The following is a 15,617-nucleotide window of genomic DNA, read 5'->3' as shown; positions in this document are numbered from 1 at the left end:
AACATTCTTCTTCATCGCTTATACAGTGCACCGGGGTCTTGGAAGGGAGCTGAGTCTTTCCCCTAGGAGCTTAGGATCCAGGTGGGCAGGCGTAGAAAAATATGCTACATGAATAGGTGTTGCCTAAAAGAATGTAAACAGCCAACGAGGACCTCCAAAATTTTTACCCGAGGCTGTGCCGAGGTGGGGGATATCTCAACGAACATTAGCGGACAGGCGAGAGGAAGTCATGAGAATGGTTCAGCTCCGGCTTGGTCGAAGCTCCGAGAAGCTGGGTTTTGCCTTCTGTTCCCAGGCCACTGTGCACACAATAACCAGCGCCGTCCCAGGACCTGGCAGGCTCATCTTTGTCCTACGGAGATGTTGTCCCTCGTGTCTTACATCTAATTACAGTGAAAGATTAGGGAGGACCCCGCGGAAAAAAAAAAATGAAAAGGCTGGAAGGGAAAATATTTAAAGTGAAGCCACAGCTGTGCCTCATGTTTTTTTCAAAGGTGAATGGAAATGACTGCCTCAGATAAACTGCAATAAACAGAAGCAGGAATGCCAGCTGCCATTCCTGACAAGCTCTGCCCCCTCCCCACACAATTACTGAGGAAAAGCAGCCGCTGCGACCTCCATTAACCCTCGCGACTCCCTGTCTCAGAGGCATGAAGAACCGTGTTTCTCACCCGAGCCTGGGCCCTCCTGCCACCTGGGGAAAATCTCTTCCAGTTCGGGGGGCCAGGATCTCCTTTTCTTCACAGTGAGGGATCCAGTGCTCTTTTTTTTTTTTTTTTTTTTTAGTTTTTTTTTTTTCGAGACAGGGTTTCTCTGTAGCTTTGGAGCCTGTCCTGGCACTAGCTCTTGTAGACCAGGCTGGCCTCGAACTCACAGAGATCCGCCTGCCTCTGCCTCCCGAGTGCTGGGATTAAAGGCGTGCGCCACCACCGCCAGGCCGGATCCAGTGCTCTTAACATGAAGCCTCCAGCTCATGATTCCGGGTCTTGTTCAGCAAACCATACGCAGCCCTTTCTTGTCTTGTTCAGCAAACCATACGCAGCCCTTTCTTGACATGACCTCCTTCCTTCTCCTGTGCTTCTCTTCTCAGGAATTTCTTTAGGCCTCTAGCTCTTTTCTTTTGGGGATCAACATAGTATTTTTATTAAAACTGAAATATAAACCTGGGCGGTGGTCATCCACACCTTTAGTCCCAGCACGCAGGTGACAGAGGCAGGTGGATGAATCTCCATTGAGTCTGAGACCGACCTGATCTACAAAGCAAGTTCCAGGCCAGCCAGGGCTGTTACACAGAGAAACTCTGTCTCAGACAAACAAACAAACAAACATGTAACACATGCCTTTAATATCAGCACTTGGGAAACAGAGGCAGGCAGATCTCTGTGAGTGCAAGTTTAAGGCCAGCCTGATCGGCATAGCAAGTTCCAGGCCAGCCAAGGCTACATATTGAGACATTGTCTCAAAATAAAACACTTCTTTATTTTTAGTATACTCACAAGCTGGTGCAAACTACTATCAAGTTCAAGGACATTTTGTTTCCCTCCAAAGAATCCTGGAGCCATTAGCAGCCAGTCTACATCCTTTGTCCAGTTAGCCTTTGCCAGACACTTCTGTCTTTATGGATATACTTGTTGCACATATTTCTAGCATTTAAATTTTTGGTCCTTTTCTGTGCCTCCCCATCTTGTCCACGTTTCCTTTATATGTCAATATCAAGTACCACAATAAACTGTTGGCTACCATTTTCTCTGTGCATCAGACATGTCCAACACTTCCCAGATGTCTTTTAGTGGTTTAAACAACCTGAGAAGTAGATATTATCTCCTTAAAAAATGAAAAAGAGCCTGAGCCTCAAAGAGTTTCTGTAACCTGAAATAGCATCAGTCTCTACACTGGATCCTCTGGCCTAGGTCCTGTCCCACCCTCTTGTAGGTCATCCACCTGTCCCCACTCTCCCAGATCCCAAGTCCATCCTGCCCATGGGTTGAAGACACCAGCTTCCTGGCAATTGACCAGGGCCGTTTCATAACCAGGCAGTGTTTGGGACTGTTGTGTTCCTGAGGCTGATCTTAAAGACTGCAATAGGCTTACAGGCTTCTAAAATGGCACCTATTAAAAATAGAGTTGCCAGATAACACTGTCCCGTGTGTAGAAGTCATCTGTGCAAGCCACCATTTAGGAACTAGAAATGAGTGCAGGCTGTTCCCAACAGCTTCTGTTTGGAAGACGCTGCTCAGAGGGTGGGGAGCCAACTGCACCCCCTCAGGGTTTCGCTTACACACCTCTAGCCGTCATATTTGATGGTTGCACATCACCAAAGTTCCCATTTGTAAGTAGCTACTGAACTAACAATGATAGGTTTTTGTTAAAAACCCTTGCTCCGGTCCTTACCAGTCAGAATGTCCCAGTGTCAGGGCCCTTGTATAGCAATGCTTGTATCCCCATAGCTTGAGAAGGCAGATAGTCAGCAACATTGTTCAAAACTGCCCGCACAGTTACACTAATGTAAACATCTGGTCCTAGAAATGAATAGCCCAGCACTTTTGATGTCAGCCATTCTTGGGCAAAACAGATGAACTTGCCCCCATGATGTTCATCTTGGAAAATAGATATTCAAGATCAGCTTTCCCAAGTGTGGCCCTGAAATTTCAAAGGCAAGCCAGGAACCCTGTAGCTGACATTTCATCGTGACCTTTTGTAGAATGTTTAGTGTAAGTGAGGGAGATAGAAAATGTTGGGGATACTAAATGAAACAGTGTCCAGGCTTAATATCCATGCGGCTGTGCGGTGGAAAGATCCAGTACCATTTTAACTACTGTATCCATTCATAATTTAGAAGCGTTTCCCAGGGACTCCAATAAAGTGCAAGAATTTGAAATAACCTCCACTCTATGAGTATTTATGCACTTTGGCATTCAAAAGTATTTCTTATAGAAAAAGTATTTTCTTATAGAATGCTATTTTCCTATTTGGATCTTATTACAAATCCATGGTTTATCTCAGCCAGAAAATAATTAAGAAGTATCAGCCATTTGGCCATATACCCAAGTTTTCTCTTTTCTCTTTAACTTAAAACAAAGTCACTGAAGTTTGCCACTGAACAAATATGCCTTGTACTTCTGCTCCCTGATCTTTCAAAGCCTCAGCCTCGCCCACCCTGGAGAGCCGCCTCCAGTTATTACAGCCCAGCTGTCTTCCAGGCAGAGGAAAGAAACAAGTGAACGCCATTTTATAAAGGAAGAGCACTTTTCCACAGGGACCTTCAGAATCCCAGTTAGCTTCCCTGGTGGATGCTGCTAATGGTGATGAACCAGGTACCGCAAGGTGATAGATGGCACTCAGGCAAGAAGATCCTTAATGGCTTCCAACAGGCATCTTCACGGGGCCTTGGGGGAGGCCAGCCTGCTGCAGATCACGTGGCCCTAGCTACAGAGGCTGGACATGCTGCATGGAACATGTGGGCATGGGGGAAGGGGAATCAGCACGGCGCCTAGAACAGCAGCATCTGGAAGCTTGTTAGGCGTGCACCGTCTCAGCTCCAGCCCAGGCCTGAAGCAGAAGCGTAGTCTGTGCTTTCACAAGCCCTCTGGGTGGCTGCCACGCACATTCGAGTTAGGGAATTACTGACTGAGAAAAACATGTCACCTACAGAGAGCGCTTGTGTGTGTGCACACATGCGGCGTCTCCACTCAGCATACCGATATCTCAGCAGCTCCTGGAACCCTGACTCCCACAGGGCAAGGGAGACCAGTGGCTCCTGAGATGATGCAGCCTGTGTTCTTGCTTAGGAAGTTCTTCCTCTGTGAACACCATTGTCCTTGCTAGCCATGTCATAAGTATCCGTGGGGCATTGCTTCTAATACCACCACTCTCACACACAGAGCAAACTCAAGTTCACGTCTCCAATATAAAGTAGTGCAGAGTTTGCATAGAGTCTCATATTCTTTATTTGTCATACTTAATGCAATACAGGTTGTCCAGACAGATGTCCCCCTCCCAACCCTTGAGGCTTGAATCTCAAACACGGTGGAAGGAGTTGATAGGGAAAGCCGCCGAATTTACAGCATTGCTTTTGCTAGAGATTCTTTCTGTTTGTAGCGCATAGGAGATGGAGAAAGGGCAGTCAAGGCTCACGGACCGTCAGCACTCTTTAGCACTGAGTCCTTCTCTAGTGCAGGCATTTCCACAGCATTTCTGTGCGGCTCCTGCCCACTAGGTCCTGGGATTTTTAGGCAGAGGTTGTGTGTGTATAACAAAGAATTCATATAAGGAGGAACCTAGGAGAGAATGCAGGAATGATATAGTTTTGTTACTATGAGGGATGGGTTCACGCTGTGCCCTGAAAACAGCGTAGAAAAGATCTGGAGACCGCTGAGTTTCGAGTAGATAACGTCTACCCTAGCAGAGCGTTCTGTTATTTCCTTTAGGAAGTGCTCTTCCTCCCACACTTAGAGAATTGTGGTAGATCTATTTCACACCGAGAAAGGAGTCTAAGTGCTGTGTGAGACCCCTGTAGCTTGCACGACACACGTGAAGGCCATTGTAAGTCTTCCCTGCCCAGACCCAGTGTGTGGCAGTAAGGAATGAAGTTACAGCCAGGGACAAAACTGCCTGAGGCTGATGAAGGGTTAACATTTAAAGGTGGTTTCACTTCCATCTTGGTTTTGAACAGCTTTTCTATCTTGTGGTCATGAGCCACTGTTCCTCAGCTGCTCTTTGGCTTCTTGCTAACAAGATCCATTTTAGACATTTAAATGTTGTTTTATGAGGGTGTTTCCCAAGGCTTTTTGGTAGCAGACGTGGCCCTGCTGGCCATAGTGCATCCAGACAGTGTCATTTTGTGTTAGCTTCTCTCGTTCTCTGATAGCTTCAACCTGGGGCATCTCCGGTCTCTGGGAGTCGTGAGATACAACTGGGCTATGGATAGAATTCCTCAGAGGGTAGAAGATTCTGGCTTTGCTAGTAAGTGGTATTGGTGTACTTGAAACACTTGGAATCAGGTGTTCCAGAAAGGGCTGACCTGTGGCGGTGAGAAGAATGGCTGGGAAGGTGTTTGTAAACATCTCTATTTACAGTTGGTTCTTGGTAATAGATGCCCTGCAATCCAGTGTTCTGTGCGTTTCTGGGAAGGATTCACATCCAGGTCAGAGAAGAAATTAATCTATTTAACTCTAGTCTCACCGTGTGTCTTCACCACAGTGCCCACTACTACCATTAGCCCACACACTTTTCTTCCCTTGTAGAAGAGAAGAAAGATCTGGAACCAGGAAGCATACTTTCAAACCCTAGATCTTCTCCCTAACAATAGAGCAACCTTTTGTTACCCACAGTTTCTCATCTTCTAAATGGAAGTTATTGGAGGATTAATCATTACGTTACTATGTATCAGGGGCCATCTTGCCACCAGCCAGCTGCTGAGAACTCTCTCAGTTAACGCTCTGCCATCTATGGAGGTCATTTCCCAGTCTGAATGAGAAGAACCTTCCATGCACAAAAGCCACCAGCGGTGTGGCAGAGGAAGCAAACCATTGGCTTAACCGCAAATCACAGCTAAAAGTCAAAAGGACAAATTTCCATAATACAGCAGATTTTAAACTCTGAGATCACTGTAGAAAAATAAACAAATCTAGGAATAAGTAATTCAGAGGAAAAAAATGCAATCACACAAACACTTCAACATTTATTCTCACTGATAAATGGAAGGAATTGAAGCAAACAGGATGCCAATGCCTATCAAACTAAAAGCAACGGCAAGCGTTGCATGCTAGCCCGCACGCAACAGAAGCCCACTTCGCATTGCTGGTGGGCATGTGAACTGGAGCAGCTTTTCTTTGGAGCAGTGTGACGAGATGTGTCAGGAGCTTCGACAAATGTTCACACACAGCTGATCTGGCAGTCCCACTTCCAGGAACTTATCCCTGGGAAATCATCAGACATGTGGGCAGGGATTTATGGAAAGATGTTATTTTTAATTTGACACAATCCCAAGTGGCTAACTGTAGAGGGAAACTCCATGGGGGGGGGGGGGGGGATGGGTGAGCAATCATTTGAAAGTGTGTTTTCAAAGAGCGTGAAGTGTTATATGGGAAGTCTTCAGTATACGCCCCAAAATTTTTAAAGACAAGGAGGAAATATACCACCAACTGTTAGCAATGATCTAAGTAACAGCATTATCGTTAACATTTGTATTCCCTCTGTTTGCTTTATTTTGTTCAGTGAGATCCAGAAAGGGAAACAGGAGGAATATGTTTTTGTACCCCCTCCCCCTCCAGTGGCAATGTCTGTAGCATTGTGTATTCCAGAAAGGACGGACAAGAAAGCAGACTGATTTTGGACCAGCAAGGTGTTGACTATTACAATACCTCTTGGTTTTTCTTCTTAATAGTTTCCTGGCTGCTGAGGACTGTGGTTGAGACACAGGCTCACTGACTTAAGCTAAATTTTACTAAATGCAGATGGTTGGGAGTGTGTGTCACAGGCTGGTCTGTATTTGAGAAGGCAGTAAGCCTTGATGGGGGTGCTAGATCTACAGTTGTGAGTGGCTAGTCAAATAAAAGGCATTCCTGCTTCCCTTGACAGTCTCATGGTGACTTTCTTAGCGCTCGGTGTTGGAGCAGGGCAACAAGCAGAATGAAATCAGCATCTTCCTTGTAAGAAATACCTGTATGGAAACACTTTGTGGCTATATTGTGTGTGCATGCACATGTATTGCACACACACATACATGCTCCTGGTATTACATAGTATCTTGGTATGTGCCAAAATGGGGGGCGGGGCTGATGCCGAGATAGATGGCATTGCTGAGTGTCTGTTAGAAGAATGCTTTGGGGGTTCAAGAATTAAAGTGTTGGAGAACAGGAGAGGAGAGGTGAGCTCTCTTTGGGTTACAAATTTTCAAACCTTCTGAAATTAAGTGTCTGGATCCAGCACCCCAGGGCGTGTCTTTTAAAAGCCCTAGTTCATTCTAACATTGCTTGCTGAAGCCAGGATGTGGGAACCGCTACAGAATACTACATTGTCACATTTTATAGTGCTGTGCAATATGATATCCAATACTCATCCCCATGGCTTTTGAGCTCCTGAAATGAGGCCAGATTGACTAAGGAGCTGAATTTAAATTTTAATTAACCAATTGTTAGATTGAAATGCAGACAGCCACACGTGACCTGCGTGTGCTTAAGACAGAGCGACCCTAGCTGCCTTCTGCCTCTCACGTGGGAGTGAAGTGAGTCATGCGTCAGCCCATCCTTCCAACTGGAGGTCCAGCTCATCTCTGTGACACAGGGGTGCACAGATGGGACCCTAGAACCATCTCTAGGAAGAACACTGGCACCCCCAAGTCCTGTAGCCAGCAGGGGTGGGAGCAGTGTTTAGCATCTGACTCGTGGTCCCACTCAACTTTTTCATCCCGCGAAACAGAAACCCCCAAATCTTCTCAGCTCAGGTTTCCTGGTTGTTTTGGTAGTAGTTCTATTTTTTAACTAAGGAAATTATTTCTAATCTTCTCCCCCATTGTTTAAAGGGCTTAAAAGTTCAGCATGGCAAGTTTTTATGGGGCTTTTAATAGGAAGCCGAGTATTGTAAACATACCCAAATGATCACGGTAGCGATTGCTCAAGTCTTTTTACTAGGCATGCTTCGAATCAAAAGGATGAGACCGATGGGGCCAATTACGGCTCTCCAGCTATCACAGGCATTACATCCGTGCTCATACATATTCTGGTAACAGGAGGCAAACTCCTAGGCAGAGAGAGTTATAACCAGCAAAGCCGTAAGCCCAAGCCAGGCAGATGTGGCACTGGTCATGTTTGTAGGCTCTGTGACATCAGCCAGTTCACAGAACCCAGTGTGCATGGCTGAATGAGTTATTATTCTTGTGATCGAGGGTGTGGGCTAAAGGGACGTACAAGGGACAGAGAAGGAACGAGCTGGGGACAAGCTTCATTTGGGACCAGAGTGATTGAATTTAGGAGAAACTGCTGGTCAGCCCTGACTAGAAAGTAACTAAGGTGGTGGTTACAAACCAACTCCAGCTAGCCCAGGGAGATGGACTGGCACCACAGTGATCACCTAACCTAGAGATCACAAAAGGCACCAAAGAACTGGACTTGGAGCCAGAAGAGACTGGTTTCATTTCAGCTTTTAAGAATTGAAACCTCTCTGGACTGCCGCCCATTGATTTCTTGTCTAATGTTACAGTCCAAGGTGGACGGCCTATGCGTGTGATGTGTCTGCCTACTGATCAGCACTTCTTTTTTTTTCCTCTCGAAATTTTAGGCACAAAAAAATGAGAGAGAGTCTATCAGACAGAAGTTGGCACTCGGGAGCTTCTTCGACGATGGCCCGGGAATCTACACCAGCTGCAGCAAGAGCGGGAAGCCAAGCCTTTCCTCCAGGTGAGTGCACCTGGGGGTCGATTTTCTGGCGTGTGCCATGTGGAGCCTGCATGTCCAATAAACGGCAGCCTCATGTCCTTGCATGGTTAGTGCAGGCTTTTAGGCAGACCCCTTTCCTCCTGTGCGCTGGTTCATTTTCAGTAGTGGGTGTTGCTATGGCCCATCGCCCAGTTACATGGGGTCACATTTTTGTATTTCATTTTTCTTTGAAGAGAACACGGATAGCACAGTGTTGGGGAATGCGTGATCAGGTAACAGGCCTAAGCAACTGATGCCTTATGCCTGGGACAGACTACTAGATTTCCCCTTAAGCAGCCCCAAGTTACCCAGCGTCCCCCCCCCCCACACACACAATATATTTGATTGCAATGAATACTATTACGTAAGAAATATAATTCTCACTTTGATCATTCAGTGTCTATTACTGTTCTTATCTTGCCTCCCAGGTGATGTTTCTTGATCTTTATTTTAGGATATCATAACTCACTTATCATTACTTCTTTCAAGATGTTATTGGTCATTTGCAGAGCTTTCCTTTCCAGATAAAATATGATAAGGTTCCAATTTTGCCAGGAAAGCAGAAAAGGCTTCTGAACCTTTAACATGTTTATGTGTCGCCTGGGAACTAAGGTGAAGGTTCGAATTCCGTATCTCTCGACTGAGCTTGAAACCCTGCATTTCTATGCCACGCCTAGCTGATAACCGTGCCAGCATTTAGTGGGCTACTTTGATTAGTGCAAGTCTAGATCATTTTCAGAAGTATTCCATTCCAAGTGATTGAGGAAAGCATATAGAACATTGTTTACATGAAGAGGGTAGTAACTACAGACCCATCAACATGTCTCCATCCCCTCCACTGCCATCATGTCTGTTTCCCTGTCTTTTGAGCCTAACGCCCTATGTAAATACTGCATATATTGACAGTGTTAATCTTGGTGCTGGCAACAAATGATAACGCCATTCATTCAATCAATCCGAGGACTGCTGCTGTATCTCTGCTTCATGCAAGGCCCAGAATTAGGCAATTCGATACCCACCTAATCCTGCCCCGTCTGATTTTAATAAGCCTTGTCTGGTCCTTAGAGAGTCGTGTAAGTCAGCGGAGATGGGAGAGCAGACACATGCTCACACGAGAGCTTATTTCCCGAGCAGTACAGGTAGGTGGGTGCATCATGAGGCTCGCTCGAGTTTGCCCACGGAAAGTTAAGGCATCTGTCTCTTCCTTAGCTGGGTACCAGGCTCCTATCGCAGGATTGCCCTCAGGAGCCCAAAAGTTAGTCCACCCCCTGGCCTTTCACCTCCTAGGGGCCGTGGCAGAAAGCCTTCTGGCCTGGAGACCTGCAGGTTTGTCTTAATCCACTTTGCATTATGAGGATAATAGCTCGTTTTGTTTTACTCGTCCTTATTTTTCTGAGTCTGAAATGAGGAGATTTGGCATTGTGCGTGGCCTTACAGATTTTGCTATTGCTCTGCTACACCCCAGGGGGCCAGAATGTCTTCTCTAGAAGCCCCATCTGTCTACTTAGCTGTGTCTCATCCATCTGGTACAAATGGGGAGACTGTCTTTGTAAGTTTGTACCTGTGCATTCTTACCCGATGTATTTAATATTTTTGTGATACATGTCATGTGTTTTGGTATAATGTATTTGCACATTAATCAAAACGTGTTTGCATATATTCGTGGAAGTGGCAGTGACCGTATTCATCATCCCTTGACCCCCACACCCTGCTCTATTATAATGTACAAAACTGTGTATTGAAATGTGTGTACCGCACATGCCTGCAACTTGCTCCACTCTGGAAGCAGTCCGCTCTAGCTCCTTGATCGGTACTTCAGGTGTTTACATACGTATCTCTAAATAAAATGCTTGTATGTTCTTGGGTTTTATTTCAAATAACCATCTGTAGTTTCAACTATAAAATATTGAGATTTATCAGACAAGGTGGTGAGGGCACATTCCAATAGTCCCAGCACTCAGGAGGCAGAGGCAGGTGGCTCTCTATTCTACGAGTTTGAGGCCAACCCTGGTGTGCAGAGTGAGTTCCAGGACAGCTTGGGCTACACAGAGAAGTCCTGTCTAAGAGTAAAAGAAGGAAGGAAGAAAATTGGGATGTATCTTTATCACACTTTGCCCATAAATATGCCCACATTCTTCCCTGCATTCTCCCTATGTAGTTACAGCATGATTTAGGATCAGTTAACTATCTAATGTGTGTTCTTGAGATCAGACACTATTCCGCCTGACCCATATAGCATGTTTCAATCACTTGAGACATGTCACTGTTTGACATGAATAGGAACTGACTCGTTTGTACCCTCTGCTCATGTTTGTGTGGTTTTGAATTCCACTGTCTACTCTACTAAGCAAATGCAGTAGCTCCTATAGCCACGTCTGTAATGATGGACATTGGGATGTTCTTGGAACGCTTGCCTTTGTTCCATTGCTGCTCATAAACCCTTGCCCGTGTCTTCTGCCTGGCTGGAGAGTTTCTCTTTGGTGTGCACACGAGGGTGGACCACACTCATGAGACAATGACAATCATCTTCCACCATAGTCGTCACAGGATACTCCTCTAGCAGCAGTCTTTCTGGGACCCTGTGGCTCTGAGAACTTCCAGCATTTCATAATGCCGTTAAAAACCTATTTGTTAGTTAAACAGAGCTATGGCAGCATATCTCTGTGTTTATTAACTAGTTGCGTTTCCTCTTCTGTGAAATGTCTGTATCGTATTTCATATTTCTGCTTTTCTTTCCTCTTCCTCGTGCTTTTCCTTGTCAAGGTTAGTTCATCGTAATATTATTCCATATTATGAATTGTGAATCCTAAATAAATATTGTAAATATTTTTTACTCAGCTTTTTCTTCACTTCCTTATGTGTTTTGTGACAATAAGACCTGAATTTAATACAAGTTGTTTTTTTTTTTTTTCTGGTCAGTGTTGCCTGTAATTTTGTGTAAGAGTCTTCCTCAACTGGGCCTGATAATGCTTACCTATAATCCTGGTGCCCAGGAGGTATAGGCAGAAGGGTCAACTGCTCAAGGCCCACCTGATTAGGTAGCAAGTTTAAGGCAAACCTGTGTTACATTAAACCCTGTCTCAAAATACAGACAAAATTTTCTCTACCCATGGCCTAATAGATATTTGCTAGTCCTACCAAAAGTTGAAAGTGTTGGTTTTTAGACATCTGTCATCAGTCGGTTGATTTCTTTATAAGGTATGTGAGAAAAGACTGCTTTCTTATTTTCTCCTATAGCAACCATTTTATTACTTTTAAATTAAAAAGAAAGAAATTCTTCAGCCTGTGCAGAAGACATGGGCAAGAGGGTTTATGAGCAGCAATGTGACAATAGCAAGCATTCCAGAACATGCCAAAGCTCATCATTACAACAGTGGCTATATAAACTACTGCCATTGAACATTAAACATAATAAAATTAATTAGCTAATTAATTAATTGCCTCCTTCACTCCCTGACCTTGCAGGTCGCTCCTTCCCATGCTTTACAGTCATGGGAATATTTATTTTACTTGTTCATTTCTTGTTTCTATTCTTGCTCCAAAACTATTACTATAGCTTCAGAAAACATTCCAGTGTTTGGACAGTCAAGTCTTTCTAAATCTTTTCAATCAGATAAAAAGAAAATTAATACTTTTATTAAAACAGGAGAGAGAATAGATCTAGTTTTTTTTATTCCTGTATATAAATTTGTCATATTATTAAGTACAGCAAAATAATTTCACAGATTTTTATTTTCTTAAGATTCTCATTGAATCCGTGTACAGACCAATTTAGGAAGAATGACATTTTCACAGTATGAAATATTCTTATCCATGAACAGGGTCTGTCTTTCCATTTACTAAGCCGTTTGAAAAATCAAGGATTTGTGGTTTTCCCTTTAGAGATGTTGCACCTGTTTTGTTAGACTTTTGAAGGCTTAGAGACTTCCTGTCCTGACTCTTTAAATTCTTTGTAATAAAGCTTTCTTGTTGTTTGCTGCCAAAGAGAAAGAATTATAATTAACTTCTTAAGCTAGCTAACTCCCCTTCAACCCTTTTACTGTGGGAGAGAGGGTCAAATCCAGTCTTGTGGGTGCTAGACAGTGCTCCCCTACTGTGCTCCCTCATCAGTAGGTCTTACACCGCTTTACTATACTGCTGGTATTCCTTCTGTGGTCTCTAAGAGTTGTCTATGGGCTACAAAGATTCTTTGGGGGATTTTTAAACAATAACATCTTCTACAACGTACAGAGGCTTAGTTGATTTCTCTCCAGTCCCTGGCCTCTGATTTCTCCCTCTGTTTCTTTTGTATTTGACAGGGATTTGAATACAGTAGTGAAGATTAGAGACCACAGTGGTCGGGATCATTAGCTCATTCCTCGTATTGAAAGACTATTTCTACAGTTTCCCTCTTCAGATTATGTTAATTAAGTGTCACATCTAATTATTCTCTTTATTGTAATTAGTAATGTTTATGAATAATTTAATACTATCACATGAACTTTTCTTCATTGCTGAAAAACTTTGTCATTTTATTTTGATCTGTCAATGAATTGGTGAAGTACATCATAGATTTTTCAGAACATTGAACCATCCTTGCATATCCAGTATGAACCTAAGCTGATTGGGGTAAATAAATTATCTTTTTTCATATTCTTTACTTTAATAACTTGCTTAAGATTATAAATTTATATTCATGGTAAACATGGTCTTTCATATTCTTTTCTTAAAATATTTTGTCTGAAATTAGAATTATGCTGGCTTAAAAATGGGCTGGGACTTATGTTTTTTTTCCTATTGTCCCCAACAATGTCTACATAAAATCGTAATGGTCTGCTTCTGTGAAGTCAGTAGAGCTCACCTGCATTGGTCTGGTGTTTGTGTGTCTGGTCAACAACTGCTTCCATTCCTTAGGAGATACTTGATTGTACCTACTTTTCACTTTTTTCTTCCTTCTTCCTTCCTTCCTTCCTCTCCTCTCCTTTCCTTCTTTTCTTTCCTTTCCTTTCCTTTCTCTTCCTATGTTTTCCTTTCTTTTATTTACTCTTTGTGTCTTTCATGTCATGCATCCTGATCCCATGAGTCTCCTGTCCCCTTGCATCTGCCCTCTGCCTCTGCAACCTCCCTGACTTCAATAAACAAAATAAAATTTAAGATAAAAAAGGAGGAAAACGGGGGAAAAAAAGAAGAAAGGGAATCTCATGGAAGTTGCAGTGTGGCACAGTGAGTCACGCGGTAAACTCTTTATCCATACATCTTTGCAAGCAGGTGCTCATTGCAAAGAATTATTGGCTTGGTTCGAGGCCCCCGGTATCTGCTACCCTATCGACACTGCACTCACTGGGACTCTTCTTGGACATCCTATTGTTGCTCTGCTGAGGACATAGTGTTTTTTTAAAGTTTATTTATTATGTAGACAGTGTTCTGCCTGCATGTATGCCTGCACACCAGAAGAGGGCACCAGGTCTCATTATCGATGGCTGTGAGCTGCCATGTGCTTGCTGGGGATTGAACCTGGGTCCTTTGGCAGAGCAGCCAGTGCTCTTAGCCTCGGAGCCATCTCTCCAGCCCCCTTGAGTCACTTCTTTTTTTTTTTTTAATATATTTATTATGTATACAGCTTGCATGTATATCTGCACACCAGAAGAGGGCACCAGATTTTATCATAGATGGTTGTGAGCCACCATGTGGTTGCTGGGAATTGAACTCAGGACCTCTGGAAGAGCAATCAGTGCTCTTAACCTCTGAGCCATCTCTCCAGCCCCCCTTGAGTCACTTCTAATGAGATGTATTTTTCTAGGTATTTCTCCACACTTTTTCCTACACTTTCAGAATTGTTAGCATGGTTTATTTCCCTGAAACTTTTAAAGTTTTGGTTTGACTGTTGCAAATAGTTGTTACTGAACATTATATTGCCCATGATTTTCTCTTAAGTTTCTTTATTTTTCTTTCCATCTGATAATAATTAAGTATCAGATAATAAAGGCTATTTTACTGTCTTACATTGTGGGTTGGATTTTTTAACATATACTATCTCCTCAGAGAGACCTTAGCCACCTTATTAAGGATAAACAGACATGTTCTTACCATGTTCTCTCTCATCCTCTTTATCCACTTTCCTTGATTTGGTTTTCTCCTTAGCCCTTGTTATTCGTATTAAGACATTATATATTTAAATCTGTTCTGTATCACTGCCATCACTCAGGTATAAATTACCTGTAAACAAGTCTTGGTTGTATTTGTTTCCAAGACAACCACGTGAAGTAATGCAGACTCTCTGAGTGCAGTTGAACAAATGAATGGGGATCCTCACTGTGAAACTGGCCATACTGGGGGCACTCTTGTCCCAGAATGCCACCAGATTGGAAGCGAAAGTATCTCCTGGTCTTTTTTTTTCTCGGCCTGTGAATTGCAATAGAAAAGAAGCTTCCAATTGTCTGGTGAGGAGTTGTCAGCCTGTCCGGCAGTGTCTGATGACCCAGGAGGGCAATGTTTGGAAGTTTAGCATGTATCTAAGGAGCATTTCTGATTTGACAAGAAACTTCCTGATTGTTCCAGGCCGGAGATTAGCCAGGCAGAGAGCTGGTCTAAATGGTCTGAGCCCCGAGTCTGTGCGGAGCCCTTCCCTGCTCCCCTGATACTGCAGGCTTTTGTGGGATCGATTCATACATAGCATGCTGTTCGTGTAGTTCCTCCCCTGCCAGCCAGTCTGAAGGCAGCTGAAGCAGCACTTAGATTGCTCCCTCTGCATGTTCCATTCTTTTTCTATAGTTTCCAGAACTCCTGTGCTGTTGCTTCGCTTCCTTTGAGTTTTTCTTCCCTTGACAGATACTAGTTTAATAGGGTTTCAGAAGAACGGGTAGTTAGTGGTATTCCCTATGCTATGGTTAGATCTCGTGGAGGTTTTCAATATTTGTCTTGTTTTGATTTGATTTGTTTGTTTGTTTGTTTTTAAGACAGGACCTCGTTACATCCGTTTGGCTGACCTTGAACTCACAAAGAGCATCCTGCCTCTGCCTCTTAGTGCTGGGACCGGACTTCAGCAGAAATATCTTCTCAAATAAAATTCTATGAGGAAACCCTATATGTTTAAAAAAAAATGTTCCTTCTCTGATCGAGGAGTTCGGAACGTCGGGAACTGGGGTGCCTGGAATACTGATGTCCAGAGGATGCTGCCTCCGTTCCTTCCTCCTCCGCCCTCCCCACCCTAGAATCCCCAGAGCC

General features: G+C 43.8%; 1 protein-coding gene across 4 annotated transcripts in view; it reads left to right on the top strand.

Annotated features, from left to right (window-relative positions):
* LOC121452801 (IQCJ-SCHIP1 readthrough transcript protein) overlaps positions 1–15,617 on the top strand; it is a 642,993-nt gene that overhangs the window by 603,182 nt on the left and 24,194 nt on the right. For all 4 annotated transcript variants that reach the window (XM_041659063.1, XM_041659064.1, XM_041659066.1 and 1 more), the window contains one exon: positions 8,278–8,396. In XM_041659063.1, the coding sequence (XP_041514997.1) occupies positions 8,278–8,396 (119 nt within the window). The remainder of the gene's footprint in view (positions 1–8,277; positions 8,397–15,617) is intronic.

This window comes from Microtus oregoni, unplaced genomic scaffold (genome assembly GCF_018167655.1).
Source record: "Microtus oregoni isolate MIOR12 unplaced genomic scaffold, Mior012 000010F_ref0000083, whole genome shotgun sequence".
Classification (NCBI taxonomy): domain Eukaryota; kingdom Metazoa; phylum Chordata; class Mammalia; order Rodentia; family Cricetidae; genus Microtus; species Microtus oregoni.
This window is presented reverse-complemented; position numbering and strand designations above follow the sequence as displayed.